Source organism: Cupressus sempervirens, chromosome 7 (genome assembly GCF_028749045.1).
Source record: "Cupressus sempervirens isolate cs-2001-9-10 chromosome 7, ASM2874904v1, whole genome shotgun sequence".
Taxonomy (NCBI): Eukaryota; Viridiplantae; Streptophyta; class Pinopsida; order Cupressales; family Cupressaceae; genus Cupressus; species Cupressus sempervirens.
In genome coordinates this window covers 629,063,010-629,079,198 of record NC_143124.1, presented here as the reverse complement: position 1 = coordinate 629,079,198, position 16,189 = coordinate 629,063,010, and the positions used below count along the sequence as shown (strand labels likewise).

The 16,189-nt window shown below is 38.2% G+C and overlaps 1 protein-coding gene across 1 annotated transcript in view; it reads right to left on the bottom strand.

Annotated features, from left to right (window-relative positions):
* Positions 1-16,189, bottom strand: part of URE (urease) — a 356,063-nt gene that overhangs the window by 290,703 nt on the left and 49,171 nt on the right. The window contains exon 2 of the mRNA XM_089792332.1: positions 5,959-6,032. Within this exon, the coding sequence (XP_089648458.1) occupies positions 5,959-6,032 (74 nt within the window). The remainder of the gene's footprint in view (positions 1-5,958; positions 6,033-16,189) is intronic.

Below are 16,189 nucleotides of genomic sequence, written 5' to 3'. Positions count from 1 at the left end.
ACACTTAGGAGTTTGCGTACCTTTATGAGTTGTCATGTTGACAACACAGAAGTGCGCAACTCTAATTCAACACATGGTGTCTACAACACTGGAGTTTGCATCATTCACTGAGTTGTCATGTTGACAACACAGTTATTCGCACTCCTAATTTAGCACATGTTGTCTACAACATAAATTTGCGTGCTACACCATTGTAGGCTTATCCTCTCATTATCGCACTTACTTCCGTGCTTAATGGAGGATAACCCATATCTGATGGACACGTGCCTAGTCGTATGACTTATCATGATGCTGATTCCTAGGCATTCTAGATGCATCTCAAAGGCCTTTATATACAAGCACTCCTAATGTACTTGTATATTGAATTGAATACTATATAGGTACTCTGATCATACTCTGGTCTATTTTGTGCTTGTGTTTGAGTTCCTTGGTCTTGGGTGAATTTTGCCCTAAGGCAAATTCTTACAATTTTCATTGTGCAACTTTGCAAAGTTTCATCATTCACTAAATTGTTTTTTGGTTTAATTATTTTGTAGATCACTAAGCCCCTTGTATCCCTCCTACGAGTTGTTGATGGGGAGAAGCCTGCTATGGGCTACATATGAGGTCATGGATGAGGCCAAGGAGGCTATTAGAGCCAAATATGCAGGAGTTGAGCACAAGTATGACTCTATTTGGGACATAATTAATAGGAGATGGCAAAATCAGCTTCATAGACCCATCCACGCAACAGCCTATTACCTCAATCCAGCATACCGTTTCCGTGAAGATTTCAAGGTAGATGAGGAGGTTCTTAGTGGCCTATACACTGTGATATCGGAGATGGCCACTAATGCCATAGATATATCGCTTGAGATGGATGCCTATAACAATGCAATAGGGCACATTTTTTCAAGTCAAATTTGCAAAGAAGGTCGTACAAAATTGTAGCTTAAGCCTTATACAATATGCAGTGATGCGCATATATACTATCTAGTTTCTAGCTTTCTAGCTTTAAAGTTAAAATTTTGAAATGAGACTAATAATTCTTTTTCCTTTTTTCAAAATTCAGATAGATGGTGGCAAATTTTGAGCTTTCAACTAAAAACCTTTAGCAAATCGTCATCTGCATAATGAGCCAGCCAAGTAGCACTTTTGGATGTGAGCGCAACTGGAGCATGTTCAAGCACATCCACTTGAAGAGGTGTAACAGGTTGTCTATGAAGAAAATGAATAAGCTAGTATTTATGCATTACAACCTACACATTAGGACCAAGGAGATTTTGGATAGTGACACCTCTCTGATTACTCTAGAGGAGGTTGATCCAGAGTCTGAGTGGATCACTGAGGCTACTGATCTTGTCTTTGATGATGAGGACCTAAAGTGGGTTCACGAGGCAGACAGAGAGGATGAGGTCGTGGCTGTGCCAGCAAAGGACCAAAGAGCTACAGTTGTTCCTAGTAGCATCTCACAGGCACTGGCAGATACTATAGTTGATCCTAGAGGCACCTCACAGGCTAATGCTATGGCTAATTAGTCATCCAAGACCTATCTTAGATGCCTTACTAAGAGGCATTTTACAAATTATACTGAGGCTGAGGTTGAGGTTCGGGATGAGGATGAGGATGACAATGAGGATGAGGAGGAGGAGGAGGACTAGGAGCCATAGCTATAGTCTTGTTTTAACATTTTTTTTTAACTTAACATGTGATTGGAACATTTGATGATGACTATTGACGTGTTGGATTTCATGCATTTGATATAAATTTTGATGGGTTTCATGGATTTATCATTTTATATATCTATGCTTTCTATTTCCTTCAGCTACTATTTATTATTTAGCAATTTACCTTTGTACTTATGTAATCGATGTATGTTTAACTTTTAAGTATGTGCATTGTGATCAAATTATCTTCTATTTCATGATGTTATTGTCTTTAAGATTTATTAAATAATGGGTGCATGGAATGTTCTTTAAATCCTTAAAAATCTCAAAATTTCAAGGGTTTTGTCACTTTGTCAAGTCACTGGTGAGTCTAAGCTAGGTTACAAGTCAAGTTACCCTTGTCAAATCCGAGCCGGGTCTGAGTCTCGTTACTTTGGTTTATAAAATTGAATAAAAGTCATAAGATAATAAAGTAAGTCACTTTATAAAATAATGTTCTCCAACTATTAAAGTAAGTCTTTGTTGACTTTCACAAAGCTATTTGTTCTATTCCTCAGAAGGCTCTCTTCTAGAGACTTTAGGACATTGGGGTCTCTGTGACTCTACTAATTGCTATCATAAGGCTATATGAAAGTGTGGTGGGCAAGGTCAGGACTCCACAGGGATTCTCAGATCCTATTTAGAGCACCATTGTGGTGAAGCATGGGTTCCCCCTCTCCCTCACTCTCTTTGGTATTTACATCGATGAGCTCAAGACTTTCCTTGAATCTTCTCATTTTTTGGGGATAGTCTCTACTTATACCAAGTTTTGATATCCATTTTGCTAGTTGTCAACAACGTAGTTTTTTTGGCTTCTTCCTTGGAGGGGCTTCAACGTATTCTTGATGGTTTGGCCTCCTCGTGAACCTAGGCAAGACCCACGTGATGGTCTTCAACTGCTTGAAGACCACTTAATTTCTACTTTCAGGGCAATGAGATTGAGATCACTTTCTCCTATATTTACTGGGTGTTTAAGTTCTTTGGATCCTATTTCAACTTGACCCCTGTCATGCAAACACAGATCAATAAGGGACTTCGTTCCCTAGCTATACTTGAGAGATTGTGCTTCAAACATCACTTTTAGGATGCCACGACCAAGATGTCCCTCTTGAACTCCTTAGTCAGATCAACTATCCTCTGCAGCTTTATTGTTCGAGGGACCTCTCTTGGAGTCTGATTGGGCTTTGGTTGAAAGAGTCCAAACCCTACTTCAGCACATCATTAGATGTCATCAGTCCACCCCCCACTGTATCATCTTGGTCAAGTTTGGTGCTCATCCCTTTAATCTTGGGACTATCATTGATTTGGATTGGTTTCTCCATTGGCTTCGGGACTTCACTAACTCCTCAAAGGGTCGTCACAGATATTCATACTTGGCTTTTTGTTTTTTTGAGGCAGGGTTGTGAGGTTTGATCTTGCTAGCAAGGCTCAATGTTGGTTTACCCAGGTCTCGGCTCTTCTTGGTTCTATTGGTATCACAATGGACCACCTTCCCTCTTCAATTTTCCTTGAATGCCCCCACCCACGTCCTTCCCTCTAGATTGGTGTTGAATGAGCACGTTAGGCCCAACATCTACAGATAGTACACTACGACTTGGAGTAACCCCCCAAGAGGGCTTCGCCCAAGGCTAGCCTTCTATGCTGAGCACTACATGGATATTCAGGACAAGATCATTGCCTCACCCTCAATAGCTCACCCACAACTGGAGTCATGCCCTTTGCATCTCCTTGGGATCCTTTACGGTGGGCTTGCATTGGCTACGTATTCAAACAAACCATCAAATAGACAAAGAGGAGAGGATTTGCCACCTCTGCCATCATGGGTAGGTGGAGTCGAAGATGCATTTTGTTTTTACTTGCCCTATCTACTATGAGATCAGGGGGAGATTTTACTGCTTGTTCAAAGGCAGCAAGAGCCTATCATCTTTCTTCAATTACACTGATCAGTGGTATCTCCAAAAGGCCATGTGTTTCTGAGATCACACTCTTGGGCTTCAGTTCCCACCAAGACAGACTTTGGACCAACTCATCAACTCCTTCACTCCTAGGTCCCTTGCCTAGGGGATGAAGAGGTCGCTCAACCTTTCTTCTACTTCGAGCCACACCAAATCCATGAGACCTCGCAGAGGATACACTTGACAGTGCCACCCTACCTCAAACGGTACCTTGAGATGGCCCAAGGCCCTTACACACCTTCTCCCCAGATCGTATCCTTCAGTTCTAGACTACTTCTCGCTTGTGAGGAGTACTTAGGTTTTCCTTGCTCTGTCTTTTTTCTTTCCTATTTTGTTCTTTCCATAGACACCGTTTGGTTCTCTCATTGCTAGTTGTGGCCTTGTTGTAATCTTTTTAGTCCCTTAGACCTGTTTGTGGTCTCTTTATGGACATTAATAAATTTATCTTATCTTTATCTAGATGTTTCTTGTAGGTCTTTATAAGGAATGTCAGCTTCACTTTAGAGGCATTTTTTGAGTATATTGTTATTGTTAAAGAATTTCCATATTCTGCTATAACTATTAGGTTGAGCTGGTTCTAAAGATGAAAACCCTCAGAAGTTAGTAGATTGGATGAAAACCTTACTCTAATTTGATAGGTGGTGCCATTCAACATTCACTATTGTGTATAAATTGCGGGTTGTTTACGTTTGGCAGCCATAGAAAAGATTTATATGGTGGTTTTTTACATCATTCTTTTGCAGCTAGGGTTTAGAGCTACTTGGAAGAAATTTGCAAGAAAATACCAAGTTAGGCATTTGAGATCTTGTGAGACATTAAAGATTCAACCAAGAGGATTTCATGACAGCACTATGACTATCATTTTGATATACATGATGAGGGTTAGATGACAATCATTTTGATATATTTGATGAGGGTTTTATGACAATCATTTTGATATATTTGATGAGGGCTTCATTGCTGCTTTAAGCTCGCATAGCTGGGCACTAGGGTCTTAGACTCTTATTTTGAGATATTTTGATAATTTTACAACTAAAATATTTTCTAATAACTTGTGTAGGGGTGGCTGGTTTGGGAGACTTTTGGAAGCATTTGGTAAAAGTTTCAGGTTTTATCAGCTGGCAAATAATTTACAAAATTATTCTTGCATATGGGTGATTAATATTGTGAAGACTGAAGGGGAAACCATCATTTCAAGCCAAGCACACCAAGGCTTTGGAGGCATAATTGATATTACAGAAATATGTAAGAAATATACAATTTCTTTCGAAATGTTCCTTGTTGATTTGGAATTATCACCAACAGCTGTACCTCGTCCAGCTGAAGCGCCACCTTCTTCCTTGACAAATTGATCATGTGGCATCCTATTGTGTTAGTACATTCATATGATCCAGGTAAGTTTGCATTTCATTTGGAATCAATATCGAAAACATTATGGATGAAAATATCTTGCTGTTAAAATTATATCAGATTTGATATCATTGTACCTTCACTGACATTTGAGGAGAATAAACTAGAAAAAAAATCAGAATTTCAACATATTGCTATGCCAAATGCTTGACAAAATGTCAAACCAATCCAACTGAATTTAAGGGGAGAATGCGAAGGGTTTCTTGCATCACCTCCTATCTTGTATGGGACATGTGTCATTCACCATATCTGTAAAATATTTTCTCAATGCCACTGCACAATTCATCTAGGTTCTAGGGTAAATTTGAGTTCAAGTCCACATTCCACATTCAAAAAATGAAGCTCTATGTAAAGCAGTTCCTTTCATAAGTGAAACACTTACACTTGTTGAAACAAAAGAAGAATCTCAGATGATACTACTATGATGCATTACCACAATAATCCAATATGCTAAGATATTTGACAGACAAACTGGGCTAAATTGTTGATGTTATTAGCTGCAAGTGCAGTCCCTCCATTATTCGTAATATTTTTTTATGGTTGATAGAAATTACTTAGCTAATTTGTTATCCCTAGACAAGGATTCCTTCTTTGTCAATGGAGTATCACAGCATTAAAGTGTTAAAATGAGAAGCGTTTTGAGGAATCAATTGTTTTTCAGATGACAACTTGTATAATGACTAAATATGTAATTCAAAATATCTTTTTTCCCCTTTCCATACTTCTTTGTCTTCCAACTTAAATAAAATGTATGTTTGTTGCGAACAGACAGATGCTTTCTCTAAGTTGGATATGACATCAACCATGAGAACAAAGATCTCAAAAAGAAAAGAAGAATTCAAGGCAACATAGTTTCAACAATTCTATAGCATATTATTTGTAGCATTCTAAATTTAAGATGAAATTACCTGCCCAAAAGCTGCATTCCCAAGCTCATCAAATCATCTACTGTTCTTTCCCCATCTCTAATAAACTCCAAAATCTGCTCAATATTTGTCATTGTAATGATAAGACACGTGTTAACATTTCTCATGTACCAGAACATAAATTCATGTTAGCCAATTTTGGTATTAGCGTCTATCTCCATTTTTCTTCCAAATTTCCTAAATCACAAATGCCAAATTTTATTATTTCATAGCCTACAACAAATATGAACTCTTTCTTTCATTCTTAAGTGCAGATATATATTTAAAATTAGTTTATTGAGCTGTATCCCACTGGAAAAACTTTACTCTGAATCCTTAAAAGTATTGATATTTTCTGTGATCTGGAAAATGCTAACCAATGAGCCAATCAAAGTCATGGTTTCAATATAATGAACCTCGAGAGAAAAAGACTCCCATTCACTTACTATTCATCAATGTCAGTCTTTCACAAATAAATTAAAATGGAGATTACTGAAGATGTAAAAATAATTATCAAGTGAAATCATGATAAATAAGTCCTGACCCTGTTTTGTTAGAAAATCACTGAATAGGACTCTGCAGCATCCTCACCTAATATGCCGGATTGTGTTTAAGCTTTCTGTAGATTGCCAGGTTGCTATACTTTGATAAATATTTTGATATCACATATTCAACTTAATTTAATATAATATAATGTAAAAATAAAGAATTGGTAATCTGTGAAAGGATAAATAGTTGAAAGTTATAAACAAGAGTCAAAGGACATGTATGATAGGTAGTATACCTACAAGGTGATACGTAAGGTCTTTTCATATTAACCCTTGATAACTAATAGGAAGGATTCAAGATTTAAGATTACAAGGATGTAATAGTGAGTAGATTCCCATAATCCATGAGAAATATCTGAAAAGCTGCTTCTAGATTCGATTGTGTGAGTATTTTTTCATCAATGTTTTGGATCACACTCTATGATCCATCATCGGGATGAAGAGAGAAAGCATAAGGAGAAAATGAGATAAGTTGCAGATCTAAACTCTTTTAAAAAGTGGGAAGGATGAAAGGAGGAGAGAAGTAAGAAGGGGCAACCAAGAGTCAAAGACATATATTTGTACACACACAAATATAGATATAGTTTTTTGCATTTTTTAACTTGGTGCTTTTATATGTTTGTAGGTCTTTTTCAGATTTTTTAGTTGACTCTCAATTTTTTGCCTTTTTTGTATTTTTTCTTTTGGTTCTCTTTTAAAAGGTGGGGAGGATGAAAGGAGGAGAGACGTAAGAAGGGGCAACCAAGAGTCAAAGATATATATTTGTACACACACAAATATAGATATAGTTTTTTGCATTTATTAACTTGGTGCTTTTATATGTGTGTAGGTCTTTTTCAGATTTTTTAGTTGACTCTCACTTTTTAACCTTTTTTGTAATTTTTTCTTTTGGTTTCTTATTTTTATGTTTGCCTATTATCTACTGATTATGATGCATTGCTATATAGATATACTTTGTAACATTAATAGCTAGACAATAGACATACAAATATATATAAAAATTATACAATATTATTATAAACAAACAAAGCAATGCTATAATTATATATATATATATAACAATATAATACAAAGACATATTTATAGCTTTATGTTTTGCTATAATCTAGTGATTATGATACATTGCTATATAGATATACTTTGTAACATTAATAACTAGACAATAGACACACATATTTATTTAAAAATTATACATTATTATTATAAACAAACAAAGCAATGCTATAATTATATATATAAATATACAATACAAAGATATAGCATGGGTTTTTCTACTTATTACAATATTGTATATATGTTGAACTTGCCACCAAAATTCCCATTCGGGATTTGTGACATGATTTAACAGCCTTTTGTGTCTTCTATAAGTCTAGTAGTTGTATCGGGCATTGATAGGTTGATCTTTGGTGCAGCGGCAACCCTGGTATTTAAAAAGTGGTATCAGAGCTTGGTCATAAGTTTGAATCTCCTTCGATAAAGTTGAGTGGGGGATTGTTGGACTAACTGACAACATTCCACTTTGGGATTCACGACATAGTTTAATAGCCTCTTGTGTCTATTATAAGTCTAATGGTTGTATAGGACATTGACAGGTCAATCTTTCGATGCAACGGAAACCTTAGCAGTTAACAATATGTTCTTATATATTTGGATGAAAGGGACATATATTCTTTTGTTTGTTTGTTTATCTTGTATATTTGTCTAAAACAAATTTCGCTTTTGTTTGAGTGTTGGCTTGTTTTATATATCATTGTCCATTTTTATTTCTAGGTTTCTATATATAGTTGTTGTTGGTCACTCTTTTGTACTCACTAGAGATCATAAATTATGAACTACCCTCCTTGAAAAAGCATATTCAAAGGTGGGTTTTGTGATGGAGGACATGAGGCAAAGTTGGATGAAGACACATTCTATTGTGATGAATTGGTGGACAGCTATTAGACATCGGTCACTCGTCAACATCATAGTCACATGCTCAATTGACTCTTGTTTTCTTAGAGCCATTGACTGTTTAGAGGAGTGCAAGGATGCAAACTTTCAATTCAACATTTCAAGGGAGGCCATAAAGGAGGTTGGGACCTAAAATGTTATTCAGGTGATCACTGATTCAACACGTGCGTGCAAATTGGCTAGCTTGATGGCTCAAGCTACTTATAAGCACGTCTTTTGGACTCCATCTTTTTTTCATGCATAGAACAATGCTTTGAAAAATATAGGGAAATTAGATTGGGTAAAGCAAGTGGTGGCACAAGCTATAAATATGCAAATGTTAACTTGCAGCCACCACACTTCACTTACGATGTTTAAGACCTTTTCAAAGAAGAGATTTTTCAAACCTGTGGGGACAAGATATGTGAGGTTACTTTATTCTGTTAGAAAGAATGATTGAGGCACATGAGGTTCTATAGTTAATGCTGGTGAATTCTGTAATGTCCCCTAAATTGAAATGTTAAATAAATTATTTCTTTTTGTTTAATATAAGTAATTATTACCTAGTATTAAATAATTAATAATAAAGTTTAATATTTAAATCTTAGTCAGAAATGACAAACTAATATTTACCAATTTAAACTTCATTAAGTTACAGTTTTTGTGAAGGAAGTTGATTTATGCGAATGTCTCTCCTTAAATGAGCATTCTCCCAATCATGAGAACAGGTTAAGAATTTGAATGAAGTTGGAAATTGGATTAATGTGTTGTTCGTTTTTACTCGGAACCAAGATCTTTCAAGGAAAGACCTGGTCTAGTGGTCGTGGAAAGCGAATACATGAAGGATATGAACAAGTGCATTTGACAATGCTACATTACAGAACAAGGAATTGTTTATGATCTGTTCAGCAACCGGAAGCCACGACGTACATGTTGGAGTTGTCGTTTTTTTGCAAAACAACTGAATCAGAAGTCTACATGGGCTCATTAATTTGCTTGGATCGAATCTGTAACTAGACGTGAGGTTGACAGGAAGTCATTGCTTGCAAGATAAAACAAACAGAGTCAATATCTGTTGAACAGTGTCTAGGCCTAATGTCCGATGAGTTGCTTCAGCGTATTAGCGGACACAAGGGAAGTTTAGCAATTCCAATCTCATTGCTGCCCACAAGTCAGTGACAAAGCATACAAAGAGAAAGATTATTTGTCTTCTAATGGTATCGAAGTGTCCCACAAGGCCAACCCTCTGCAAATTAATTTGCCTGCACCACAGGAAGCAGCTGTTAGCATATCCAATAAAGAGAGGATTGAGTTGGTAGTCAAGAAGGAATTTTCAGAATGTGCGGAAAGCACTGGGAAGAGATGTTGACATTCACTTGTTGCATAACATTGGGAACCATTGGTCTTAGCTAGAGTTGGGTGCAAATAATTTGACCATGGCAAGCTTTATTACAGCAGCTTGATAAGCAACCCACAGCCATGGTGTTATTGAAGAGTCTGGATACCTTAACAGACAGGTTGGGACAAACTGTACTTTTATAGAGATCATGTTGAAGCCTTATTACAAGGGTGATATTGATATTATGGATCTAACACAACAGCAAACAAATTTTAGAAGCAAAAATCATTCTAAAGATTTGTATTCCAGGTGCATGACGACTATTCTGTTAAACTTTCTGGAAATGCATGTTACTCTCTGCATTATTCATGGTTGTATAAATATAAATGGTGGCAATAAAAGGAGTAAACATGAATGAAAATCACACTCAAATATTCTTGTACCAGAATTATAATGATTGCATTAATTATGCCATCATTTAGAATAAATTGTATTTGGGGTTTATATACCAATCAGAAGCAAAGATTGTATGAAACCCTAATAAATATATGGCCATACCTTTGCAAATCTGTAATGACAAAGGACTTAATTCAAGCTCAGGACAGTGGGTTTCCTCATGTCGAGTGGCTGTAGACAGAGTGTTGTTGAAATGTCTTTGTGACAAAGCTCAATGGAATGGTTGTAGAAGTGTTTAACAGAATGCCAACATGTGTACATGAAAACTAAGATGAAATTATGGGACAGAACCAATAGGGGATTTTACAATGGTATCAGAGCATAAGTTTTTGCTATAGGCTAAACAATTTGAAATCAAGTATGGAGTCGGAAGATAGATTTTGGTTGAATAAAGCACAGCAAGAAGCTGGTTTCAAGCTTCGTAATTATCAACCGAGAATTGTTTTTAAACATTTAGAATGAACTGGAAAGATGTTTGAGTTTAGTGGAACAGTCTCCTCCCCACTTTTTACATTTTTCTCTCATCCCTGTGAAAATATCTTTGTAGCAAGACTGGCTGTTGACGCATTCAGATGCAGGAATTAGATTGATGGTTACTTCAAGCCTCCATGATGTTATGAGAATTTCAGCACCACACATTCCCTATGATGATAATACCATGAAGAGGGTACTGGTTATGATGGTTGAAAGTTTTCAGGGTCTTAATGATGCCAGTAGTGTTCATGTTTCAAGAAGGTTTGCCACTGAAAAACTTTGCAGCAGTTAGGTAAGTGATCTACTGTTGGATTTGGGTTTGCAAAATTTGATTAATGATATGTATCATCATTTTCTGGTAACAATTATAAGAGTACATGGAAAAGAGGTCATTACAGCTATGCAAGACATTATGGTTCTATACTATACAATGTTTGAGACAGGAATGTGCAATTTCTTCATCTGCATATACATTGGTTTGCAATGTATTTTGACAATGTGAAGGAAAGCTTAAGCCTTCCTGAAGGAAGAAGAGCAGAAGAAGGTTTGTGTTGAAGAAAATAATTTTCCTCCAAGTGAATGTGGGATAGAGTTTGAGAGTGAAGTTGAATCCTCTTGCATTACCAAAAAGTGTGATAATGCAGTCATAAAGTCTGATTTCACTAAGCCAGCAGCAGAAGGGTACTTCAGATTTTATGTCGCTGATTTAGAGATCAGCATTGAGGAGTATAAAGAAGGGGTGAATTATGATCATAAGGCTGAGGATTCTACAGTAGCTTAAGTCAATTGCTGTTGCCAGGATATTGGGTAGTTAGAGACGGTTGGCAAATCTGAGGGAATTACATGGTCGCGACAGTTCACCTCACAAGCCCTCGGACAATATATGTAAACATTATTCCCTTTCATGGAGACATGTTGGTATGGAATACTATATTGTGTACGGTGACTAAGCAATGAATATAATATGATTGTCCTCTACTTCCATTTTGTGTTAAGTACCTTTCCTTCTGTATGCATTTAGTTGTGTTACCCACTAGGGAAAACATTTGGCGTTGTTGCTGTTTCGAATCTGGGGAAAGCGGCGCAACCAATGGCATACCACAAGTAGATTAAATGGGAATACCTCTAGAGGAGAGCGTGCGAGTGAACGAAAACGGAATCCCCAAGCTGTTCAAGGGAAAGCACAAACTGACGGAGAACTTTCACATTTTATTCTGCTCGAGTATTGAAACCTTTGTACGAAGAGGTGTTCGGGAAGAGGTTCCGGAGGACACTGTGGGATTCCCTGAACGTGAGCCCCACCGCCAACCAACTGCTGCATCAGTTTCCCAGACTATTTGCACAAGCCTTTCTAGCACAGTGACAACAACGTGAAGAGATTGAACAGTAACAGCGAAGGCAATAGACCCTTGAGAACTTCTGGGAACACATCTAACGAGAATCAAAAGAGCGTAATGAAAACCACCGATGGCCCCACCCATGAGCCCAAGGCTGTGGGAATGTGAGTAAAGTGCGAGGGAAAAAGAGCACTAACCTCTCTAACAGTCACATAGATGACCATAATGATGTACGGAGACTCTTTATAAATAAAAGTGTTATTTTTTACATTTATGTTTTCAAATTCACCTATGAAAAGTATATATGCCAAACACGCTAAATAAGGATAGAAATAGAAGGGAACAAATTGATGTCTTACAAGCCAAACATCAAGCCTTAATTCTTGCATAGTAAACCGAGCTACGACAAAGGTTAAAGCAACTCGCCAAAGGGAACCACGAAGGTGTCATGGAGGGTGACCACAAGGGTACCACGGGAGTAGTGACTGAAGGGGAACGGTTCGATTAGCCCGAACACTGGCGAGCGAGAAGTAGTGAGGAACTTTTGGCAGAGACACAATAGAGATTGGATTTGATAGAAGAGACGTGTGAACAACTGTTAAACCTATCCATCACACCTCGGGTGGAAGAAAACTGAGGTAGAAACACTCGACGAGAAGAGGAAGAGGAAGCGAAGGAGGCCAAAGACACCAAGGCAACAAGAAGTGTCAGGAGGACACTGCACGGTGTTTAGGGAAACCCTCCACAATCCAATCCTAGCAATTCAAGAAGGCAACAAGGTCCAGGACAAATGTCGCAACAAAACATGTCACAGAAACAAAAACTACCCAAGTTTACTAGTGATAGGAAGGAAGATCCTGTTAGACATTGCCATCGACTGGTACTCAAACATGGACAAAGCAAAAATAGGTTCATGGGCTGACCTCAAGAAGGCATTCCATGCAAAGTTCAAATTGCTTCAGGACGATGATGAGATCATCGCAGAAATCTACAGTGCCAAACAAGGGAGGAAGGAAATTGTCTGAGCCTATAATAGAAGGTTGAAGGAGTTGCTGGGGAAAATGGAAACCAGCCTGAGGACGAATTAAAGAAAAGATGGTTCGTCGATGAACTGAATGCATTTCTGAGAAGAAAAATGAGGATTGTACCATCGAAGTCATATGATGATGCGTACGATAGAGCTATGAATTTGGAAGAAGAAGACAAGAAAGTCATCATCTAGAAGTGACGAATCATCTGATGAGGATAGTAGCAACGACAAGGAACTCAATAAAAAAGTGCAAGCACTACAAAAAGATACGGAGCGCATGACGTGGGAATTCAAAACAATGAAAAGAGGCATCAGCCAGAGTAAAGAGGGAGAATTATGGTGCGCAATGTGCAAAGGAAGCAAACACACAAAAAGAGTGTGTCCTATGAAATCAATATGTGACATTTGCCAGGTAACAGGCCACTCTACCAAAGACTGTCCATATAACTTATGGACAAGCGGGCCCCAAGCAACCATCTCCCTCCGGGCCAGCCACCACCAATCAACGAACAAATAATGCATCATTTTGCGAGTTCCGAAATCATCGACATGGAGGAAGAGGAGGTAATGAAAACAGAAGCCAGATAGAATATGACTTGAAGAGTAATCTGATGATTTAGTGTTGGGTGTCCAACCAGTGGGGTCACTTCACCTGAGACTGCAAGAAGAATGACACCACATAAATTGTGTCAATGGTGTTGTCCAGAAGATCACGACGAAGCCAATTGTCCGAAACCTCAGGTGAACTTACTCAACATTGAAGAGGAAGACATACTGGTAGTCACTCTTAATCAGGAAAAGCAAGCCATGTACCCTAATCCTTGTACAGAAAAGCAGAAAGTACAGGAAGTGAAGGAGGAAATAGAGAAGGCAAAGAAAGCTAAGGGGGATTCGCGCGTGACTACAAGTACATCGAGACAAACAAAGGCTGAGAACAACACACTAGGACGGATATTGCAAATGTAGGCTCCAATCAAGAAACAAGACCTCCACACGATACCCCAGTTGAAAATGTCATTGTTGAATACTTACACCATTCCACGAAGTACACAACAACCAAACATTGTCCAAGCATCAACCGTAGACCCAATGCTACTTGTGTTGAACAATGGACGGTACCCCGTCGTCGTTGAGATGGGTATCCTCGAGACAATCCTCATCGACACCATCGTTAATGAAGGTTTGCGAGTAAATGTGCTTTTGGAAGAAACATGGAAGAAACTTAGGAAGCCTACCCTATGGGCTCCCACCTTCAACCTACTTGGTGCAGACCAACATGAAATTAAGCCCATCGGAACATTGATGGCTCAACTTGTCACCATCGGAATCCCACCTTTCATGTTGGATTTCATTGTAATTCCATTGAAAAAGAAGGGGTGTGATGCCATACTTGGAAGGTGATGGTTAGTAGCAGCAAGGGCAAACCATAACTAGAAGAAAAACACGCTCTTGTTGGAGAACAATGGGAGGAAATTTGTTATTTATCTTCGTACTCAGATGGTGAGCAAGATGGCTTCGGAGTCTGACTCCAACAAAGAATTTGGTGGAAGGGACGAGGGAAGAAACAACATCAAGACTAATGATGGTGTGTTGGAACTACAAAGATGTTCTGATGATGACTTGGATTCTTAGAATGGACTATTTCATTGGAAAATGGAAAATTATGAGATATTTCCGAGTTGTAATATGCTAGGAATAGATAGAATAGATGAAGATAAAAAGGAGGTGTTTATGCTGAAGTACGGGGAATACAAGGAAGGAGAAGCCAAGGTGAATGAAGGACTAGCTCACAACTTGGACATAGGGAAATCAATAAAGTACGAAGAGTCATCCGTACGGGTTACAAATCTTGGGGACAAAGAAAATCCGCTCAACATACTTGTTGGTGATGACTGGGATCCTGTGTTGAAGATAACGGCATTTAAAATCTTCATGGAATATAAAGATGTGCTCGCTTGGAGTTACAAGGACCTAAAGGGTGTCCTATCGGAATTGTGCATACACCGTATATCCCTAGTGTCAAGAGTTATACCTGCGGAAGAGAACGTACAGGATCAATAAGAATTACGCAACAAAGGTAGATGAAGAGATACGGTGTATGCTGGAGGCAAGAATCATATTTCGAGTAGAATCAAGCGAATGGGTCTAGCCTATTGTGATATCATTGAAAAAGCAGGCAAATCAGATTAGGATCTATGTTGGTTTCCGTTGCTTGAATGCAATCACTAGAAAGGACCCTTTTCCTATATCATTCATAGACACAATATTGGAAGAACACAAAATATACTCATCTATGGATGGGTTTTCCAGTTATAACTAGATATCAATCACCGACGAGGATAAGCTAAAGAACACTATTGTGGTGGAAGATGGTGTGTATTAATAGAAATGAATGCCTTTTGAGTTGTGTAATGCATCGGCAACCTTCCAAAGGATAATTCTTCATATCTTTGATAAAATGTCTAGAAAAAAATTTTGTGCATTTTTGGATGACTGGTCTATCTTTAGTGGACAAGACACGCATTTAGCAGCACTAGAAGAATGCATGGAAAGGTGTTGTCAGGCCAAGCTAGCCTTGAACCCAAAGAAGTGTAGATTCATGGTACCTCAGGGTAAGCTGTTGGGCCACATTGTATGCAAGACTAGACTTAAAACTAATCCCGACAAGGTACGCGTGATAGTAGAGATAGAAGCGTCAACTGATGTCGGTGGGGTAGAATCCTTTTTGGGACACGTTGGATATTACTAAGGTTTATAAAGAACTTTGCCCAAGTTTCATGCCCCCTTGACAGGCTGACAAGAAAAGGAGAACCCTATGTTTGGGGTACGGAGCAAGAAACCTCCTTTCAAAAATTTAAGACGAGATTGCTAGGGGCACCGATCTTAGCGTACCCAAATTGAGATAAAAAATTCCATGTGCATGTAGACGCCTCTAACTTTACAATTGGCACAACACTTGCACATACGGGTGATCATGGCCTGGATCATCGTATCTATTTTGCCGACAGATTGTTATCAAGGGCAGAAAAGAACTATAGTACAATGGAGCGAGAGGTTATAGGAATGGTTTGCGCCATGCAAAAATTCAGACACCATCTGTTAGCAACGCCCTTCATATTAT